At 37.6% G+C, this 22524-nt stretch overlaps 1 protein-coding gene and 1 long non-coding RNA gene across 2 annotated transcripts; one reads left to right on the top strand and one right to left on the bottom strand.

Moving 5' to 3' along the window:
• Positions 1–9688: 9688 nt before the first annotated feature.
• Positions 9689–19013, top strand: LOC122276040. The gene is made up of 3 exons (XR_006228745.1): positions 9689–10025; positions 10336–10438; positions 18671–19013. It is a non-coding gene; the product is annotated as an uncharacterized LOC122276040 (long non-coding RNA).
• Positions 19014–19648: 635 nt separating this feature from the next.
• Positions 19649–20453, bottom strand: LOC122276946 (G-type lectin S-receptor-like serine/threonine-protein kinase At1g11330). Its single transcript, XM_043086833.1, has 3 exons — positions 20420–20453; positions 20076–20290; positions 19649–19991 (listed from the first exon to the last, which is right to left on the bottom strand). The coding sequence occupies exons 1-3, from the start codon at positions 20451–20453 to the stop codon at positions 19776–19778; spliced, it is 465 nt and encodes a 154-aa protein (XP_042942767.1). The 3' UTR covers positions 19649–19775.
• Between the last annotated feature and the right edge of the window lie 2071 nt (positions 20454–22524).

Genomic DNA, 22524 nt, shown 5'->3' on the forward strand with positions numbered 1-22524 from the left:
AAGGAGCATAAGCTCGGACTACTGTGCCAATATAGGAGGAAAGCGCTGCTACACTATCATCCACTCCTCCAGTGGAATTATCAGGAATGGTAACCTTCAATTTTTCATGCCTTCAATTTTTCTCAAGTGAGATGCCGCGTGTAATGCCACAACCTCGACGAGCGGATGCATCAACTAATAGATAATAGTATAATTTTTATAGTTATATAGTTATTTAGACAAAAGTATTAATTATATAATTAATTATCAAAGACATTTCATTACTGGTAGGTGTCGACTGTGCATCGTTCTCTGTAGTGTTAACTTCATCTTCAGGAATAGATTCCTCAGGTGAGCAGTCCTCAATGGATTCTAGACTTGGACTTGTTGAAAAAGCCCCTTTTTAATTTTTGTAATTTTGGCAGAATCCTTGAAATGATTAATTATATAAAAAAATTAATTAGAATAAATTAATTTTAGTATAAAATTCTATAGTCACGTGTATGAATAAAGTTTTTAATACTTTTAGTCTTCATCTTCGAATGTATTTTCTATGCTTGTTTCAAAATCTCCCTTTATAGCATCTTCGTCATCATCATCAACCTCTTCTTCGTCCTCCTTATCCACTTCCCCCCCGGATTCTTCTTCGTCTTCTTCTTCTGACTCTTCTTCTTCTTCCTCACTTTCTTGAATTGAATGATCATTTAATACAAATGGATCAAGATGGACGAGTGTGATGTCATTTCTACACAAGGGGAGCAACTCGAGTGCACCGAGGTCAACAAACAAGTTAATGCCCTCTCCATTTTCCTGGTAGGCTTCTACAATCAGAGTGTCATCTTCATCTCCAATATTATCATAATCTGTACTCGTTCCTACTTCAGATATATTTTGGGGGACAAAATTTTATACGACTCGCCAAGTTATCTCTTTACTATCTTCATCAGCGTTTTTCATTGGATCAATCAAGTAATAAATTTGAGTAGCTTGACAAGCCAATACGAATGGATCATCTTTGTACCATTTAGATGCAATATTGACACTCGTAAAGTGATTATCCCTATATATCGAAACCCAACCATCACCTAGATCACACCAATCACATTTAAAGACATATATTATAGACTCACCCAGATATTTCAATCTAATAATATCTCGAATGACAACATAATAATCAATATCATCTGTTCCATGATTCCCCTCGACCAACACACCACAATTTTGAGTCTTTGTATTACGTTCCCGGTCCAGAGTATGGAATCTGTAACCTCAAACCGTGCATGCAGTGTATCAAAGTGCTCTATTTGAGGGACCATGGATCAATGCATACAAATCAGGAGAGACTAATCCAGGATCACGAGCATGTTGTTCCAAAATCTAACGATTGAAATAATGTATATTTATTAAATATTACCTAGAGTTAAAACTTTCAAAATCTAACATAGTAATAGAGTTTAGTTCATACACATTGTTCAAACCATCCAAGAAATTCTTCCTCGTGTCTTGCCTCTATATTCTATACGCCTTCCGTCCTAAGTTTGTCCATGTGCTCACTATATATAAGTGCAAAATCATATTATTTTTTAGAACAAAAGTTATAGTTAAACTTTTGAAACTAGAATTATTTGAACCTTTTACTATGACATACCTAAGATAGTGATTAATCTCCCGCCAATTATTTAGCACGTACCACCGAATTTTACCCAACTCTGTATCAATTAAATCATAACCCGTTTGTGCACCCAATGGTCATACATTCCGAGAAAACACTGATAGCTCACAAGGAGGTGGAGTAGCAATATCAGCATTTCACTCTTGAACATTAAATCGTGTCTCAACACCACGAAGACATAGAAAGAAAAATGTTAACCATTCATCATATATATAGGCCTCTGCTATTGAACCTTCAGCTCTGGCTTTATTCCCAACAGTGCGCTTTAGTTGACCCAAATATCTTTCAACTGGATACATCCAACAGAACTGCACCGGTCCACCCAACAGTACCTCCCGAGGTAAATGTATTGCTAAATGGAGCATAACATCAAAAAATGATGGTAAAAGATCTGCTCGAATTTACATAGTATAGTAGCAATGTCTTCTTCTAGTTTTCGCAGCATATCTCGATTTACTACCCGAGTACACAAATCTTTAAAAAACATACAAAGTTCAGTTATGGCGACACGTACATTAGATGTCAGCTTCCCATGAATTCCTACCGGTAATAACTTCTTCGACAATACATGACAGTCATGACTTTTCAGCCCACCAATTTTTCAGTTATTAGGGCTTACGCATCTACTGATATTTGAAGCCTAACCATTTGGCAACTTCACACCTTGCAACCATTTGCAGAAATCCATCATCTCCTCCCTTGTCATTGTAAAACATGCATGCGGCATGACCACCCTATCACCTTCCACCCGTAAATGCAGATTATGTTTAATTCTCATTCTCTCATGATCTTTCCTTATCTTGATCGTAACTTTCATCTTTTTATTAATGCTCATCAATGTACTCAGTATATTATCACAAATATTCTTCTCTACATGCATTATATCCAAACTATGTCGCAACATGCAGGACGACCAATACGGCAAGTCAAAAAAATACTACGCTTTGTCCAATTCAATTCTGTTATGCCTCATTTTCTCTTGTCCTTTCCCTGACCTTTGCCAACATTGTTTGCTCTAACATGTACCAGTTATTCCAGTATCTCTTCTTCAGAAAATTCATTTGGCGCAATTCTATCCTCTGCGCACCCATCAAACTTAGCGCATTCTGTTCTCCATGCATGATTTGTTGGTAGATAACGTCGATGACCCATGAAACATAAATTTTGAGAGTATTTTAACCACTCACTAGTAGTTTCTTTATTTCACATTGGACACGCTAACTTCCCTTTAGTACTTCAGCCAGAAAGATTCCCATATGTCGGAAAGTCATTTATCGTCCACATTACCGTAGCATGCATCTGAAAAGATGTCGACATGGATGCATCATAAGTTGTGACGCCTGTTTCCCATAACTCTTTCAGCTCTTCAATCAATGCTAATGAATACGTCAATGTCATTCATAGGTGATCTCAGGCCAAGGATAAGTAAAGTTAACAAAAAGTTGAGCACCTTCATGCACCTCCATGGTGGAAGATTGTACGGAATCAACACTACAGGTCAAATACTATAACTTGTACTCATATTCTCAAAAGGATTGAATTCATCAGTACCGAGTCCCAGACGCACGTTTCGAGCTTCTATCCCAAACTCTGGATAGTAATTATCTAAAGATTGTCACGCAAGTGAGTCAGCTAGGTGCCTCATAAATGCATCATTGTTAACAATTTTCTCTTTGTGCCACCTCATATCGTGAGATGTTTTGTTACACATATATAATCTTTGCAACATAGGTCTCAATGGAAAATATTGCAACACCTTAATCAACAAGCTGTTCTTACCCTTCCACCTCGACTCTCTGCATACAGAACATGCTTGTTTCTCCTCGTTCTCCTTCCAAAATAAAACACAATCATTCTTGCATGCATGTATGGACTTGTAGTCAAACCCTAATCCCTTTCTCAATTGTTTCTCGTCATAAAAGTTCTTTAGCAATGCAGACCCTTCGGGAAGTACCTCTTTAAATAAGTCTAATACCATGTTTATTACTTTCGTTGACATCCCACACAATGATTTAATGTGAAGTAACCGCACAATAAACGACATTGTAGAATGTTTTGTACAGCCTGAATAAAGCTCACACTTTGCATCTTTCCACATTCAGAAAAATTTTCAGAATCAATCCCTCGACCACTTGAGGCATTGTCGTCAACATCATCCATAAACATCTCAATTCCAATGTCACTCAACATCTCCTCCATCTCATCTCGCTCATAATCATCATCCACGTGCTGCAAATAATTCGAATGTCCAAATAATCCATCCGCTGATAGCTCACCATGCAGTACCCATCGAGTATACCCCAAATCCATACCGTTCACAAATATATGACTTTTAGCTTCATCCAACCCTATAACACACAAATTTTTACAACCTCAATATGGAAACTTAATGTAATCATGACTATCAGCAGAGACCCTTGCGAAATCAATTAAGGTTCTTACTCCACGCACATAGAGTATGTAATCCTTTCCAAGTCTATCACCTAGATGCATCCAACTTTTATCCATTTCTAAAAACATCTATCTATTAGTAACACGTATATAGAAAATTCACATGCATGTCATGCTCCAATTAAAAATGCTCTTTCAATAAGGTAGTTGGTCCTATCCCATTCGAGATTATATTATCCATATTGCACATATTCCATCACTCTACTAATTTTCACGTCAGTAGAAATTTCAGCAACACCTCCCCACAGTTCTCCAAGTATACATGTTCACATAGAATGATTGTGACACTACGAACAGTATACCCGAAGAATAATAAATGAAGACACCGAAACTTCATACTAAACAAGTTCAGTATGAATAACAAGAATGTGCAATACATATAATATAATCTCAAACTGTCCACACTGGACAATTCAGGAATTTGTACACCTAAATGTACACTAATTCCCAAACGGGTTTAAGGTTACTTATGCAATGTCAACACAATATCTTACAAAAAACACTACTAACAATATTTCTATGTTGTCTGAATAGACTGAATTAACAAACTCAAACAAATATAATAGTGTTAAATTGTTAAACTAGAGCTTAGATAGTATTATATTATATAATATCATATAAATTCAATTTTTATATATTATATTAAAAATTATAATATAATATATTATATTATATTATACATATAAATTATATGTATGTTATTATATCATGTTATATTTTATATCGTGTATATATATAGTTGAAGACTATAATATTTTAGAAAATATATAGTAGTACACTATATAGTATTTTACAGTATATAGATAGGATAATATTATATATATACGTACATATATATAGTCTATAATTATACTACTAAAGTATGTAGTCTAGTAATACATATATACTCTAGTATATATATATAGTATTTTATAAGTATATATATTGTTGAATACTATATATTTAAGTACATGAAGTATAATTATATATACTATAATGATACTTCATATATATAGTCTAGTACAATATATATATATATTCTAGTAATATACAATATATATATAGTCTAATAATATAGTATTTTATAAGTATACTATAATATATAGCACACTATATATATTATTTCATATATTGTATAACTATACTAGTATATATAAACAATAATAAATTTAAAATAATAATTATTAATATATATATGAATGGTATTAATATATTTGAATATGATATAAGCCAATTCACATGTCCACGTTCGCATGTCAATGATTAACGTTCAAACTTATTTTGTTAACGTCTGAACATCAACAATGATTCATTCGAATATTGGACTTTACATTCGAAAATTTTGTTCTAAACGTTAGAACGTTAATTGTATATAAACTGTAACCCGACGGCTTTTCTTCTCATTTCTCCCTCATTCACGTCAATGTCACAACTCTCTGCCACTCATGCTGTTACCGCCACCGTCATACACAACCGCAACCATCACAAAAATGTAGTGTGCCCTCTCCGTATAGTATTTTTGTGCAATTTAATCGGTGGGTTTCGACTTTTCGAAACCCACCATATAGGCCGCATTTTCTTCTTGATTTTCCAGCCTCCACTGGTTGCAAATGGGTAAAACCCCACCGTAGAAACTTTTCTTGTAGTTTATAAATCATTTCTATGGTGGTTTTTGCCTCGAAACGTGAGTTTCCAAGCTTTCAAAAATGGCTGTGTCGACTCAGCCATTCTACCTCGTAACTTTCAAATGTTACCATGTAACGTCTGAATGTTTAACGTTCTAAATTCAAAACATCTGAACATTCCAATGTAACATTCGAACTTAAATTTTAAACCTTCAAACATTTTTATCCAAAGTTTGAATAGTACGTTGGATAAAACGTTCGAACGTAAACCGTTCGTCTCCTTCAGTTGGAAGAAACGTCCAAACATGTGACGTTTGAATTTCATAATGTCCAAAAGTTTCATGTTAACGTTCGAACGTAAATACTATATATTACCACATTTTTATCCAACGTTTAAAAAGTACGTTAGATAAAACGTCTGAACGTAAACCGTTCATCTTCTTTAGTTAGAATGAACGTTCGAACGTTAATCTTATTACGTGCGAATGTTTTGTGGATGTGATTTACATTTGATTATTTATCCAATTACGTTCGATTTTATGTGGAAAGAATTTATGTTTGAATGTACATTCATTTTACATTCGGACGTTAATTCTTTCTAATTATTTAACTAGGATCATTCGAATGTTAATACTTTATGTTCGAACTTCTTGGTTTACGTTCGAATGTACATTCATTGTACATTCAGATGTAAATTCTTTCTAATTATTAAAATATTATCGTTTGTTAATTACTTGACATTCAAATGTATGTCCCTTAAATTTTTCAATATACTTTTGTTATATTATTATTGTTTTGGGTATTGAAAGGTGGAATTATTTATTATATTTGCTATCGAAATTATGTAAATTTATATTGATGATATGAGAATTTTGTGTATAATCCAAAGCTGCCGTAATATGCATATATATGTAATTCTAATTATTTTTTTTAATTTTTTTTCTAGTTTTTTTTCAGGATATGACTCACTATATGACAACTAGGAAACGAGGGAGGGACGGAGGCAATTCGGACATTGCTCAACTAGGGGTGCAAATAGTGATGGGTGAGCGAGAAATACTTATTAATGAGTTCAATGAGCTCAACAAGGTGCAGAAGATGCTAAGAGACTTCTTCCTCACAAGAGACTGGGGTCCAATATGCACATTAAGGGGAAAGATTTACCCCTCAATGGTTCGGGAGTTTTACATAGGGATGACCATCATGCCTAACGATGCATTCTCCTATACCCTCACTGTATGTGGTGTACAGTTTGAGTTCTCAGTGGATGTTATGGCCAAGTTACTCCAGATCCCGTGTTTCCTACCTGAGGCGACAACTGCTCAGGGTGGTGTCACAGCAGCTACACTTGCTCCGGGCACTTATGAGGCAGATGTAGCCACTTCTGCTTCATCTACGGGCCTTGTTGACACAATGGCTGGTCATGAAAAAGATCGGCCCGAGGCAAGGATATTGCTCCTGAGGTCGGTGATGACGAGCGGGATCAGGATTTCTACATCCTCACTGGCAAAGACCACACGAACCTTGATAGGCTAAACTCATTCAGCCAGAATCAACTGCTGACTTTCTTTCGCAAGTCGCAAATTCTTGTTGCAACAAATATAGACCCTGTGGCACATAAAACCACATTCAGTAGGGTTTGCGCACAGTTTCTGATTCGCTTGGCACGTGGAGAGCCCATTGACTTGCCACTCATTGTATTTGAGTGGATCCGTTACGAGGCCAGCATCTATACAACAGACAACCTCCCGTATGGAGTCATCATCAGCCGCTTATTACTAGCCCGGGGAGTGCCACTCCAGGTGAAGGAGATTATGCTAAACCAAATGAGCCCCATCGACATGACCACACACCGTCGAAGCATTGGATAGCGGAGAGGCTCAGCTCGGCGTCAATCTGGTCCTATATCAGATCTTGTTCCTCCGACTGAGTTTGGGGCCGATGTTGCACCCCTGTCTGCAAGTAGTAGTTAGCAGCCAGCAAGTGCATCTGCAGGTGAAGTGCCACCTGCTTGGGTTGATGCAATGATGACAAATATGAAAGCACATATAGATTGACAAATTGATAGACAGATTGCGTATATAGATCAGGCTATCGTACATTTTGCCCATCATGTAGATGTGTTAAACCATAAGATTGAGACATTGACTAAGGAGTTTTGATCATTTGTAAACCAGCAATTCTGAATGTCCTTTGTAAAAATTAATCATATTTTAGTTTTTATTTTTGACATATGTAATGGACAATATTATTTAATGTATGTATTGTAGCTTAATTTCTATTCTCAATTTTCTTTAATATTAGCTTATACAACCTTAATATTAAACAAATATATATTAAAGTCAATTTCTGCAAATATAAATTAACATATAATGTTCGAACATTATAGCTTTAACGTTCAAACATTGGCGCTAAAATTTTTCACGTTCGCACATAAGTAGACATAATGTTCGAAGGTTAATATGATGTGTGAATAAAATAATTGACATGTTCAAATGTTAAAAGAATCATACCCAACATTTAGTGATGGTTTCCACAAACTGTCACAGAAAATACATTTTAGTGACGATTTAGAGACTGTCACAATTTTTAAACCATCACTAAAAATCATATTTGTTGTAGTGACTTGCATCATTAAAGCTATATGATATTGGTCAACTAAGGTGTACTACGTATATTTTTTTCTTTCTATTTTTCTGTTTTCCCATTAAAGCTGGATGCCGATCGAGGAGACCTTGACCCAACCTATTTTTCTTTTTTGATTTTGCTTTTTTTTTTTTTTTAAATGAAGGAATAATAGAAATGGCTTTTTGAATTATTTTTTTCCTTGAAAATAATAAGCTTTTTTGCAACGGTCATCATGTCTCTTTGCAAATAATTTTAATTGCTGAAATGTATGTTTCCCTAACAAAATTATCGTTTCAATTAACATAAAGTCTGTCATGTGAATTTAGTTACCAACGGTTTTTTGAAAATATATTACCAACAAGTAATTAGGAAAAAATAACAAATACATATTCGTTGCAATAAAGTCTATCGAAACTAAAATATACATATTACCAACGGTCTATGTTCGTTGCAATAAACACTTCCTCAAGTAGCAACAATTTGCAATCTGTTGCAAATGACAAATACATATTACGAACAATATATGTTCTTTGCAACAAATATTTCCTCAATTAGCAATGATTTGCAATCCGTTGCAAATAACAAATACATATTACCAACGATCTATGTTAATTGCAAGAAATATTTCCTCAATTATGCAAATAATAAATAGATATTACCAACGATATATGTTTGTTGCAACAAATATGTCCTCAATTAGCAACAATTTGCAATCCGTTTCTAATAACATATACATATAAACAAAAATATCAATCTATCACCAATGATAGTTATTTCATTGTGAAATGGACAATCTATGATTAACAACGAAAGTAATTCCTTGTTTAAAAAATTTGTCACAAATTTGCAACTTGATACTTTCTTTGCAAATATGAAACAAGAAATACCAAATATGTAATTCCATCAAAATAAATTTTTTCTTGTTAATAATGGTATTTGCGACAGCTTTTTCATATTTGCAAAATAAATCCAGAAATTTGTAAACAAGTTTTCCCAAAGTTTTCTCAACAAAAGGTTAAATCCTTGCAAAAAAGTGTCTAACCACAATGAAATATTTATTTCATTGCTAGTAATGGGTATTTACAATGGTTTTTTCCTCCTTGCAAAAAAACTTAACGGGTCAAAACTTATTGCAAATAACAAGTTTTTCCAATGAAAACCTAAATCATTGCAGATGAGTGTCTAGGTATTTGCAATAATTTTCTTCATTTTGTTGCAAATAATAACTTTTCCCGACGAAAACTTAAATCATTGCAAATATTTGATATTCCCTTCTTGACCAGACTGGGTATAGGAAGCTAGGTGTTCAGTGCACTCTAGTCCATTAATAAAACCACGTCATTTTGTCCCTAGGATGTCAAACCCTAATAGCCCCTTTCTCCTTTTCCTCACCTTTCTCTTTCACCCCGTGCCGTTCCTCTCCCTCTCATTCTTCCCCTAATGCATAGAACCCGCCTCCGCGATAGCTCTCTCTCTCTCTCTCTCTACACAATGGGTTTTCTGTTGTCACTCTCTGTCATCCATTGTTTGTGCCATGCCATCCTATCTAAGGCTGCCCATAAGTCTCTGTCTCAGTCTCTCTCTCTCTCTCTCTCTTTCTTTATTTCTCTCTCCCCCAAGTCTTTCGATATCTAACCCAGTGACATCATGTCATCACTCTCTATCCTAGTTTCTGCTTTCACTTGTTGTTGGTGAGCCATACCTACTCCACTGTCTCTTTCTCTCAAGCTCTATTTAGTTCTTTTTTTAGATGAAATTTAAGATCTTTGAGTATGTTGATATGATTTTGGATTTTTTTTTTCTTTTACCAACTTTGGGATGGTCACATATTTAGGATTTTTTGTTTTACTTTTCTTGGTTCGGAAACTAGAAGTACTTGTTGGTCCCCTCAATATTTTCCTCGTAGCTATTACGGGGTCCCCTCAATTCAAAATGGTTTCTTTCCATTTTATTCTCCATTTATAATTGAATATAACAATAACACATTTTTGATTTGTTTAGCATAGCAGGACGGTGTCCATGCCTATTGATGACCCTGTGCTATAGTTCCCGTGATGAGCAACTCTGCTTTGTCTAGCCTCGCCTATTGTCTTTGGCACCTTTGGTAACTCTTCTTTCTCTCATTTTCTCTAATAATTTGGGCAATTTTGTATGTGATTAGTTACATATATTCCTTTCAATATACTATCTAGTAAATTCAATTTTGTTGATGTTCACCTATAAAAGTAGTGATATAAGAGACCATGCTGAATTTAATTGTTAAGCTGAAATGGTCAATCACAAAATATATTTTTAAATATAATAGCTGGATTATTATGGAAATATATAGTATTTATATATTTTGGTGTGTTTATGGAGTGATTAGACAACAATAAATCATCTATTCTAGGGATGAGGTTTGCTTATGAATAGCTTATTATTACGTGCCTACAAATTTTTGTGAGCCCTGAGCACATAATGTTAAGGCTCAAGGAATGCTAAAACTTCCTCTTCAACATGTTGATTTCAAGTCCTAGAAAATAAATCACTTTTGGAAAGAACTAGATTAGAGCCATGTGACAATATAATGTAATGCTCAATTCGATACTCACCTTGTGTTCTCTATACTTTACTGAGAATAAATTTGGCTAATAGTCATTGTCAGTAAAATTAGCCAAATTTATTCTTAGTAAAATTTGACCACTCTCGTCTTGCTAAGAGACTCTCAATTTTAGTGTGTTTACAAGGCATGTCGAACGGATTGCATCTTCTCTTCTTGTGCTGCAAGAATGATAATTTCCCCTCAGAACGTGCTAATGATTGGTTGAACTTTTATGTTTTGCATTAAGGATTATGTTGCTTGGGAGGATTTTCATTTTTTATTCGTTATAGATTTTTCATTTTTCTTACATTACTTTTAGCGTCAACAAAACATTAACGGCATCCTACCAGATGTTCATATTTCAGAAGGCAAGTTTTCATAAGGTCAACCATAATTGTTCTATATGCTATTGTACTTAATCAATTTCTTGATGAAGCACCCTATTTATGTAAGCATCTTTAATAGTTATCTTTTTTTAAAGGATAAGCATCTTTAATTGTTCAAAACTCATTCATTTTAGGCCTTCTGCCAATTCTACTTTAGGAGACTTCCTTTCTAGAAAGATTAAACTATCCTTGTTGACAAAGTGGTTGGCCCACCAAGTACTGGGCTCAATTACTTGCAACAAAAAGACAATGAGAGACTCGAGGTGGAAGGATCACCTCCTATGCCTAAATCTGGAATTCTAGCTTCATGCCTAACTTTTATACTACTTGTCGAGATTGTACTCTGTATCCTATGTCAGAGGCCCCTGTCTCCCATACGAGATACCATGTTGCCATCTTTGATGTGGCATGGCCTCCTCAGGCCATGCCTTGGTGCTAGATGGGTCAATGCGAGCACCTTTAGTGCACTCTGTCAGGGACAGGTGTCAGGAGGTCTTGTCGTGATATCTATCAATGTCATGTATCCGATCCTCAAATGCGGCGTGGCCCTGCCATGACGTCTGTCTATAGGGTAGTGTTAGGGCAGGTGGCGTCCTATCTTTCCATATTGACCAATTTCTTACGTAGGCCCTGGGCCTTCATCTTCCTTAAGCAACTCATGGGCCGATGATACTGCTGATCACTTGGCCTCTAGGATAAGCTTTGCCCGGCCCAAAGGGATGTAAATATCCCTTCCAGTTATCCCTCAAATCCCACTGCACGTGAGTGGTGGAAATTTAAACCTGCTTGTCCCGAGTCTTTTCCCTTCCTTTGTTTATATCCACAATATTTTGTTGGTTAGTCATGCTTGATGGGTGGGTTACCCAAGCCGATTCACTTCCCCATGTTTGGATTACAAGAGACAGTTCACTCACACATCCACCCTCATAGTGGAAATCACGAGATTTGTTCCTTTTGTTCCACTTTAGGCAACACATGTAGCCCTCTAGTCTAGGTAGCATAGCTGGCGCGGATGCCCATTTAAGCATGAATACCATCCTATCGTCTTCCTTCTTTTGAGCATCTTCTAAGGCTGTATCCAGGTTGGACTCTAGGACCTCCACCCACAGATCCTATCACTAAAACTTATCCTTAATTGAAGCCAATTCAGACTCCAAGGACCCAATATGCTTCACCTGAGAATCGTGGGTAGAACACTTGCACTTCTAGAAGTTGGTGAGTTCCATATATGTTTTATGAAGCCAACTATGGGAGCTCAGCAAGAATCATGGAGAGAACACTTGCTCTTCTAGAACTTGAGCAACCTCGCCTTCTCACCCTAGAGATTGTGGAATGAATTGCAGAGTTCCTCCAGCTCAAGCTCTTTGTGGTCCCACATGTCACACAAGTAGTCATGCTCCTCCAAAATCTTGATCTCGAGGAGGCATTGATCGACCTCTTCTTGAGATTTGGTCAAGTCATCTTTGAGGAAGGCCTTCTCCTGGTGAATCTTCTTCTTCTCTTTGAGGAAGGCCATCTTGATCTTGAAGAGGTGTTGATTGGCATCTTCCCTAGATTTAGCTAAGTCATCTTTAAGGAAGGCCCTCTCCCAGTGAAGCTTTGCAGTCTTCTTATTCTCCTCTTCTTCTTCTTCTTCTGTCAGCTAGACTATACCAAGTCGAATGCTTTCTCAACTTCCTCCCTCTCCCTATTCATGTTACGAAACTCCAGGTGAGTGAGGATGGCAAGGGACCGCAATGGTTTCAATTAGCTAGAGTATACCAAGTTGAATGCTTTCTTGACTTCCTCCCTCTCCCTATTCACCTTATGAACCTCCAGGCAAGCGAGGATGACAAGCGAGCGTAGGGCTCAGACTTTCTCTTCCAATTTCCCCCTTTGGTTCACGATCAAGGTAGCCAACTCGTCTACTCCCTAGGCCAATTGGTCTACTCCCTGGAAAACTAAACAAGATTAGATATAGCGAAACACAAATCAGAAAAAGGAAATACAAAAGACAACGATAGATGACGATGAGAATACCTTACACAGGCGAAGAAGTCTTTGAGTTTGTCAGATTCCCTACTAATGGCCTCAATTCGAGATCTATCAAAACCAAAATTAGCTTGTGGGACCCCGCTTCCGCTAGCCCCTGTGGTGTGCATCGTGCCCCAAACTGCCAGAGGGACAAGGGAAGAACCCGGGTAGTAGAGCCTCAAACTTGTCAAATGCCTACTCTAGGGGCACTTCAACACCGCCCATGGCACCACCGCCCGATGCCTGCCTGGATCCCCTTGTGGCTCTAGCATAAGCTACTACCTCTAATTCGAGTGTCCCCTCGATCTTGTAACCAACAACAGTCTCCTGCTTGGGCGTCTGCTCATCCTCATGGCTAACAAAGGTCTCCTACTCAAGTACCATTAGTGAACTTTCCCCGCCTTTTGGGCATTGACATCACTCATCAGATTGGACTCTGGTATGGCCTCAACATCCCTATCAATTATAGTACTTTATTCAGTTTTGACCGAGATGATTGCCAGCATCTGCTTGGGAATCATTAGGACGCCTACATCATCCAACGGCCCCAGCTCTAAACCTCCCAAAGGATTTCTAGCAACATCTTATTCTTGACTGGCTGGAACACTCCCTTGACTGCGTTAGACATTCAAGAAAACACAATCGCCTAGCTGCTAGCCCGACTCCGACTCCTTAGTTTAAGCCAATAGACCCCCTTAGGGCCTCCAACGAAGAAACCTTGAGCTCTAGGGAAACACAAAAAGGGGGTCTCTGAGATAGAAACCTTATCCTCACTCAAATTGATGACCAAGAGGTGACCAGAGGATAGCCATGTGGTTTGGCCATCCTTGGAGATGTCTACTCCTTAGCATTCACCACCACCTTGAGATCAACAACATGTGCATAAATGTCGGCACTCGGAGAGGGAACCATCTCTAAGGCTTCCTAGAGTAGAAGAACGAAGACACAATCCTTGGAAGCAAGGTCGAGGAAAGCTAGAAAGAAAGTCATCTTCAGCTCTTCCTACCCATCTAAGAATCCTTACTGGCCCCACACCACCCGGCATGGTAGAAAGTGGCAACTTTGGCTTCAACGAGTGCCCAGTACTACCCTGTGGGGTAAAAGTAAGGAATGTTGACAGTGACGAAGTAGGGTGTTGGACGAGCCGAGCAATGCCCCCTGCCTTGAGGTATTATGCTAACCTTGAGACGTTTTCACTGCCTTTGATGAGAATGGGACTGAGAAGACTAAACTGAGGGAGGCAACTTAGCCGATCCGAAACTACTGCTGCTAGAGCTTGAAGGCTTGGGGACTGCCTTATCTTCAGTATGAGGCTTCTTCCCTTTGCCCTCCAATAGTATGTTGGGGAGGCTCTTACAATCCAAGCTGTGTGGGCCTTCTTCAAGATGCGACTGCCAGAGTGATGCTAGGTCAAAGACATCAGATACTGATCAATATTGATAGAAGTTAGTAGAACGTTAGTGTGGATCTCCCCCTAGTGTCTGCCCACCTAAACGTAGACCACCTTCAATTAGGCTTGTTCCTGCTCAGTCAAAGTCATGCCAATCTCTCTATCCTTTGGCACGACTCCCTACATGATGGCAATAGGAAATTTGTGACGGGTAACCTCCTTTGTGGGAAACAATCAATCATGACCAAACACAAAGATGAACCGTTTGCACTAGTCCTTAACACACGAGAAGTGCATCTCCAAGCGAGCGACCCTGTATCTCGATTGAGAATGGAAGATGCACAAATTGCTACTAAGCCGTTGCACCCTGTGGGTAAAGAGGAACTCCCTATTAGTGAGGCATGGGTAATCATCACCAGTGACCCCCATGACCATGGCTAGATGATGTAGTAGCATGTCAAAAGCAGCCATACATTAGTGTGGAGCTGCGATGAGGCCAATCGAAGATAGTCCAAGACGTCTCAAATAGGAAAATAAAACGGAAGTTGTAGACCATTGGAAAACATCAAAAGGTATAGTGCCACCATCATGGCAAAACCCTGCAAATCTATGATACCTAAACTTGCCACTAGGATCTCTAAGACAGTAAAGTCTGACACTCTGTAAGAAGACCTTAGCTAGCTTAGGTTGGCTAGGGAAACATTGCAGGACCAGTGAAACCCCTCAAAATATTAGGAGTCCCCTTGAAACCGTAGGGGGATCCTTTAAGCTCCCTTTGAGCAAGATGAGCAAGAACCTCTAGGAGCAAAATGGGAAGTGCTCTTGGGTGCCATTGAAGAAAAGAAGAAGGCTGGGAAGGATTGAAGAACAAATGGGGTAGAGAAGCACAAAAGCTAAAGACGCTCAGAAGTTGAAATGGGAATAAGGAAGGTGTGAAACAAAGAAGACAATGGGATGTGCTTTGGGTTTAAATAGGTGCCCTCGCCAGCTGGGCTACCCAAACCAGAGGGCGACACGTGTTGCTAAAAGTGGAACAATGGGAGTAGATCCTGTGATTTCTGCTGCACAAGTGGACATGGCAGCGAGCCATGACACGCAACCTAGACGTGGGGAAGCGAACACCCGCACACAACAAGTGACCCACCCATCGAGCTTAATTAACCAATAGAATATCAAGGGTCATGAAAAAAAGAAGGGAAAAGATGGGGGCAAGCAGGAGAAGATTCCAAGCGGTGACAGTGTAGTAGGAATTTGTACGGTAATTGGAAGGGATATTTACATCCCTCCCGAGTTCGGCCAATCTTATCCAGGAGGCCCAGTGATCAATTGTACCGTCGGCTCCTGAGTTGCATAAGAAAGAAAAAAGGACCTACACGGGAAGTTTGTAGATGTGGAAAGATATGACACTGCCTTCCATGACGCTACCCTGTAGACGAACATTGTGGCAAGGCCCTCACCGCATTTAATGATTGGATATAGGACATAGACAAAGATCACGGTAGGACCTCCTATCCCTGATAGAGTGAATGGAAGGTGGCTGTACCCACCCACCTGTTGCTAAGGCATGGCTCGGGGAGGCCATGACGCATTAAAGAAGACAATGTGGTATCCTGTACGGGAGACAAGGGCCTCTAATAGTAACCAAGAAGAATTAACACGAGCATTAAGCTTTGTTAAGAGGACATGATTTGAAGCTATGATGGCAAACCCAGGCCTAATCATTAGTATAGTTTTTTATTTTTTTTCTAAGAACTTAACTTCATTAAACTAAAAAGATGATACATGAGGAGGAGGTGGGGTTCCCCAACAAACACCCAAAAATCAATAGATAACACTGCAAAGTGGTAGAAAAAAGAAAAAAAAATGGTTTATTTGGAACCAATTTCTTGGTCCCTACCTCTGTCCTACAATAGGAAGCCGTCTTATAAAAAGAAGGAAATAAGGTGTTCGCAAAAATGTGAACAATGGAACCACCACTGTCACATATTGTCTTGAGATGATTTTTGGAGAGGTCCACGATCCCTCTTACAAAATTACGGGTTAGGGAAAGTAATAACATAGGGTAGTAGTCGGAATCTAAGTCGAGTCATCGGCAAAAGCCCAACATAGGCGGTGGCGGCACATGTAAGACACGCGCCAATTAAGGAAGTAAACGGACAAACAAATCTGAAGGCTAGGAGCTGAGGCCTCTGAAGCTGATAGGGCCACGAGTGCGCTTGGAAAACATGCACAATAGGGGTGGTGCATGCGTCGAACCTGCCAAGCAGAATTGCATTTTTCTTTCGCAAACATGAAGATCAGCGACCGAAGAGGCTAAAACGGCATCACATGTTGGTCGGAGGTTGTCGGAAGGCAGGAGATCTGCAAGGTCGGCGCTAAAGAGGAAAAGCTAAGGAAAAAATTGGAGAAAAAGTACAAACGGAAAAGCATAAAAAGTAAAAGCCACTAGGGCTGGCTAGGGGAGGAGGTGGTCGGAGCCTAAGCTCCGAACCCCCTCCGCCCAGTGAAAACAAGGAAATTCTGGGTCTATGTATTTTAAAGAGAGAGAGAACCATCTCAATCATTAGTATAGTTTAGAACATCTCTAGCATCATTCTTTATTTTAGCTAGTCAAAAGGTCATTTCTTAAATTTAAAAAAAGAAAGGGATAATTATACTTTCCCCCTCAAACTTTCACTCGATTCACAATGTGCCTCCGAAACTACTAATTGCGTCAAAGTGGACCCTCAAACTTTCAAAACTTCCCAATCCCCCCCTTCCATCTACCAGCAGCGTTAAATCTAACGAAAATTCACTGCAAAGATATAATTTTCATTAAATTTATTATCATTGATCATATAAAATAGCATATGCTATTAATTAATAATAAATCATTAATAATTAACCATATATAAAATTAATTTATACCTAAGTTGCAAGTAAGTATGAATAATTTATGTGCACAATTAAATTATTTTATATTCATTAACCATATATAAATTAATAAAAAAAATTATTTAATGGTTTATTATTTATTATTAATTGATAGCATATATTATTTTATACTTTATATGGTTAATGATAATAAATTGGATGAAAATTACATCTTTGCAGCGAATATTATGCACATGAGTAGCACGTGCAGTGAATTTCTATTAGATTTAACGCTTCAGGCAGACAGAAGGGGGGGATTCGGAAGTTTTGAAAGTTCAAGGGTCCACTTTGATTCAATTAATTGTTTCAGAGGCACATTGTGAATTGAGTGAAAGTTCAAGGTCAAAATGTAATTAACCCAAAAAGAAGAAAAAAACAAAAAAAAGGGACTTGGCTACTCAGTCTCTTCACTTTCATTAAATATTACATTTTATTATTTTTTACCATTTTCTTTCCAACATGAGAATCATATTTCAAAAGTTAATCTTTCTTTACAGTCATTTTCTCAACGACCATATTTTTCCACAACTAATTTTCAACAGTAATTTTTTCAAGAGTTTTTAAATGAACATATTTTTCAATGATCATATGATCTTAAAATAATTATGTCCAACCTACATGGGAAGTAAACATTTAATAAATTGAAAAAACAAAGGAAATATCAAAATTCAAGCAAGAAAGGGAACAATCTATTATATATAAGCTATTAAAAACTTAGACTGATAGAGAATTAGCTTGAAAAGCCATTTACACAATGTTTCGAAGGTGTGCTTTTCTACCATAAATATCCAAATTTATGATGCTCCTAAGCAAGGTTCGCAAGGCAGATCAAGAAAGGAATATCCTTCTTTACTTCAAATAAAATATCTTATCTCGAAAATCCAAACATGTTGATAGATGGCAGTTGTTTCAATTAGATCAATACTTGCATGCTACCAGCTAATAGCTACCGACCCTGAATTAGCATTGTAACGCTGACATTGTTTATAGAGCACCCACTTTGTTTGCTTTGAGAAGCTGTATCTGTGGCAATCTGAGTTGCAGTGAATGCAGGTTGCTTTGGACGAGGCAGATCAACAATCTCACTTTTAAGCATGGAAATTGCAATAGATACAGTTGGCCTATCTTTAGCAAAATCTTGAACACACAATAGCCCAACATGTATGCATCTCAAGATCTCCATTTCATTGCATGGCTCAGATATCACGGGGTCTACCAAGGCCGCAATTTTGTTGGCGTTCCACATTTTCCATACCTAGAAACATGAAAACATGATTGAAATTTGTTTGATAATGTGGAGAGAACAAAATACCTTTGGAGTGATCTTCAACCGAGGTCGTGATATATTGTGTTTTCAATACCACTTAATTAAATATTTTGGGCTCAAATTCTCACATCTTCTAACAACTATGAGTTCAATATACGACTTATCCATCCAACTTAGTGTTATCCAATAACATCATGGCATAACAATTTCTACAAGGCTCATGGCCTTCTCATCATGATAAAAACTGTTGTTCCTTCTTCCACTCACTATCTCCAGTAACAACACACCAAAGCTGAAAATATCTGATTTTTCTGAAAATCTTCCTTCCATTGCATATTCAGGTGACATATAGCCACTATATTTCAACAATTAAACAAATGCAAGTTTTGTCATACTTCAAAAATAAAATAAAATAAAAGATACATTAGCTTTAGTATCTAATTGAACTAAGACAAAAGGTACATACTATGTTCCGACAACCCTATTAGTATTGGCCTGGTCTTCATTGCCTCCAAATATTCGGGCCATACCAAAATTTGATATCTTTGGATTTAGATCTTCATCCAACAATATGTTACTTGCCTTTAAATCTCTATGGATAATTCTTAATTTGGAATCCCGATGGAGGTAGAGTAAACCTCGACCAATACCTTCGATAATTTGGAAGCGTTGTCTCCAATCTAGTAGTTCTTGTTTGCTTGGATCTAATGAATTTAACCAAAACATAGAAGAATGCAGATTAGAAGATTTATGATATACATGCATATGTGAAAATAAAGTAATTTTGAGGAAGTCATAAGAAAAGAATATCATTCCATTTTTTCATTTGATTTATATAACTCTAGATTATCATCATATGCAAAGTTATTAACACAAAGGCATCAGAATGAACTAACCAAAAAGAAATACATCTAAGCTTTTGTTTGGCATGTATTCATAGATCAACAAATTTTCTTCTCCTTCAACGCACCCGCCAAGGAGTCTAACGAGATTACGGTGTTGAAGTTTAGAAATGACAACCACCTCATTCATAAATTCTTCTAGCCCTTGTCCAGAGGCCCTTGAAAGTCTTTTTACTGCAATTTCTTGTCCTTGTAACAATTTTCCCTATGAACAAGCAAAAATCCATTAATTACTATATATCAAAATAATTAGGCGATCATGAACCTCTGCAAGAGAATTAACCATTACCCTGTATACAGGACCAAATCCACCCTGCCCAAGCTTGTTAGATTGATGAAAGTTGTTTGTTGCACTTGATAGGTCCTCAAAACTAAATATAGGTAGCTCCAAGAGTTTAACTTGGTTGATGCCATCCTCAGGCTTGCTTTCACCTGAAAATTTTGCACATACTTGCTCAATGTTGAACGATAGTGTTTCCTTCGCTTTCCTTTTATTTCCTAGTACTTTAGAACGTATGTAATACTTAGTATTTATATGTAAATCTATGTTAATTAATCTATACGTAAATATATGCTAAAAAAATTAAAAATTAAATAAATAAAAAATAAATTTAAGAAAACGTAAATATATGCCAACATTTCTTAGTCCACTAGCTAATTGGAGCATGAATTTTACCTTTCCGTTTAGCCATACACCGCCATAATGTGAAAGTGCATATGGCAACAAATAACGTTCCAATGGTCATTGTAATTGCTATGACTACCTTCACCTCAACCCCTTTTCTATCTGTAAATCAGGTAAAAAAAAAAACATCAAACTAATTCATCTAAAACAAGACATATATATATATAGAATAACTACTATTTCTTTTCTCTTTTTCTTATTAAATAAATTTACAAGGATTAAATGGGTGACGTGGGTTTGGGTTGAATTAATACAAATTTTATTTGTTTTCTAAAATACCCCTAGGGTTGGCTCAAGTTCTAGGGACTATTGGACTAGGCAGCGAACTTCCCTTTAAATTATCAGAAGTACACTTACGGAAAATGGCATGTGCAGTCCCAGAATTAATTGGGACTTTGTTTTCTTACACAGCGCCCATAAAAATAAGTAACTAGACAACTTGAGGGGACAATAATCGATGAATTAAATCATAATATAAATTTGAAAGAAAATAAAAACAGCCCACCAAGTTCTGAATCAGCCAAACGAACATAAAGATCTACTCCGCCAATGGAGAATTGCTGTGAGTCAATTAAGTCTCTAGTCCATGACATACAACCAATGCCAGCATCATATGCATAAGCTATACATGAACAATTCTTTTTTTTTTTTTTTTGAAACAAGATATCTTTATTGCATTAGCAAACAGATTACAAGTATTCCACTTATACTACTTGCTTAATACAAATAGGTATCTCCTCTAGATCATAAAGATCGGATTCACTTAAAAGGGCACCCTTGGCTAGCATATGAGCAGCCATATTAGCATCCGTTTTAGTATGACAAACACTCCAATACATGAAGGATTTGAGTACTTCTTTGGTATCTTCTATGATTAAGCCTCCTGAAGTCCAGTCCTCCAAGGAGCCTTGTAGCCTTTCAACCACCTGTTTTGAGTCACCCTCAAGGATAATCTTGGGGAATCCAGCTTCTTTGTAAAAAAGGACAGCTACCATCATGGCATATGCCTCAGCAGTGTATGGGGAGATTCTAAGATTTCTTCTAGCTCTTAGTGTGCCAAGAACCAATCCATTGTAGTCCCTGATTATAGCCCCGATCCCTATTAAGTTCTTTGAGGTATTGACAGCAGCATCCCAGTTCACTTTGTACCGACCCTCAGGGGGTTTCTTCCATCTTTGGGGGCTTTGAGGACAAGCAGGCAATGCTGCAGTCAGGACCTTGGAGTTGCTTTCCTTAAAACACTGCAGGTTTTCATGAACCTTGTTAATGATTTCCTTAGGGTGTCTAAGTTCTTTCCCGTGCACATAATCATTCCTTCTAGACCATATAAGCCTTAATATCATCCCTGCTTCCTCCAGTGTTGGTTTAGGCAATTTCCTATATAGTTGGCCCCAGATGGATTCAAATTGGGAGCCCTCCAATGAGAGTTTTTGTAGCTGCCTACTAGCTTGACACCATACATCTTGGGCTACTCCACAAATCCACAGTACATGCGTGACAGATTCCTCCTCTAGATGACAAATGGGGCACATCTTATCCTCTGTAATTTTCCTCTTTTGCAAGTTTTTGAATGTGGGTAATGAGTCATTACATGCCCTCCACAGGAACATTCTGACAATATTTGGCACCTGCAACTTCCACATAACCTTCCAAGAATCCGATTGTGTTTGGACCATTGAAGAGCCACCTCCTTCATTTGCTAGTAGTTCCCTATGTAGGTTGTAGGCACTTTTCACTGTGAATATCCCATTATTAGTGCCTTCCCATATCATGCAGTCTCCTCTCTGACCCAGGCTGATGGGGATCTCTTTAATGATGTCCACCATGGACTGAGGGAACCATTTTGTTAATAGAGACTCATCCCAACACCTGAGAACTGGGTTTATTAGTTCAGAAACCCATGTGACAGCGGCTGTATCATTCAGATTGGAGGGAGGGATCAGAAAATGGGGCCTTGGAAGCCATTTGTCTTCCCAAATTTTCACCTGAAGACCATTACCAATTCTCCAAGACAGGCCTGCCCTTAACAGTTTTAGGCTAGCTTGCATGCTCC

Source organism: Carya illinoinensis, chromosome 9 (assembly GCF_018687715.1).
Source record: "Carya illinoinensis cultivar Pawnee chromosome 9, C.illinoinensisPawnee_v1, whole genome shotgun sequence".
NCBI lineage: Eukaryota > Viridiplantae > Streptophyta > Magnoliopsida > Fagales > Juglandaceae > Carya > Carya illinoinensis.

Coding starts and splice junctions, on each gene's coding strand:
- LOC122276946 (XM_043086833.1), bottom strand. CDS start 20,453: ATGCTCCAATTAGCTAGTGGACTAAGAAATGTTG. Junction 20,291..20,419: donor TAGTGGACTAAGAAATGTTG/GCATATATTTAC, acceptor TACGTTCTAAAG/TACTAGGAAATAAAAGGAAA. Junction 19,992..20,075: donor GATTTGGTCCTGTATACAGG/GTAATGGTTAAT, acceptor GCTTGTTCATAG/GGAAAATTGTTACAAGGACA.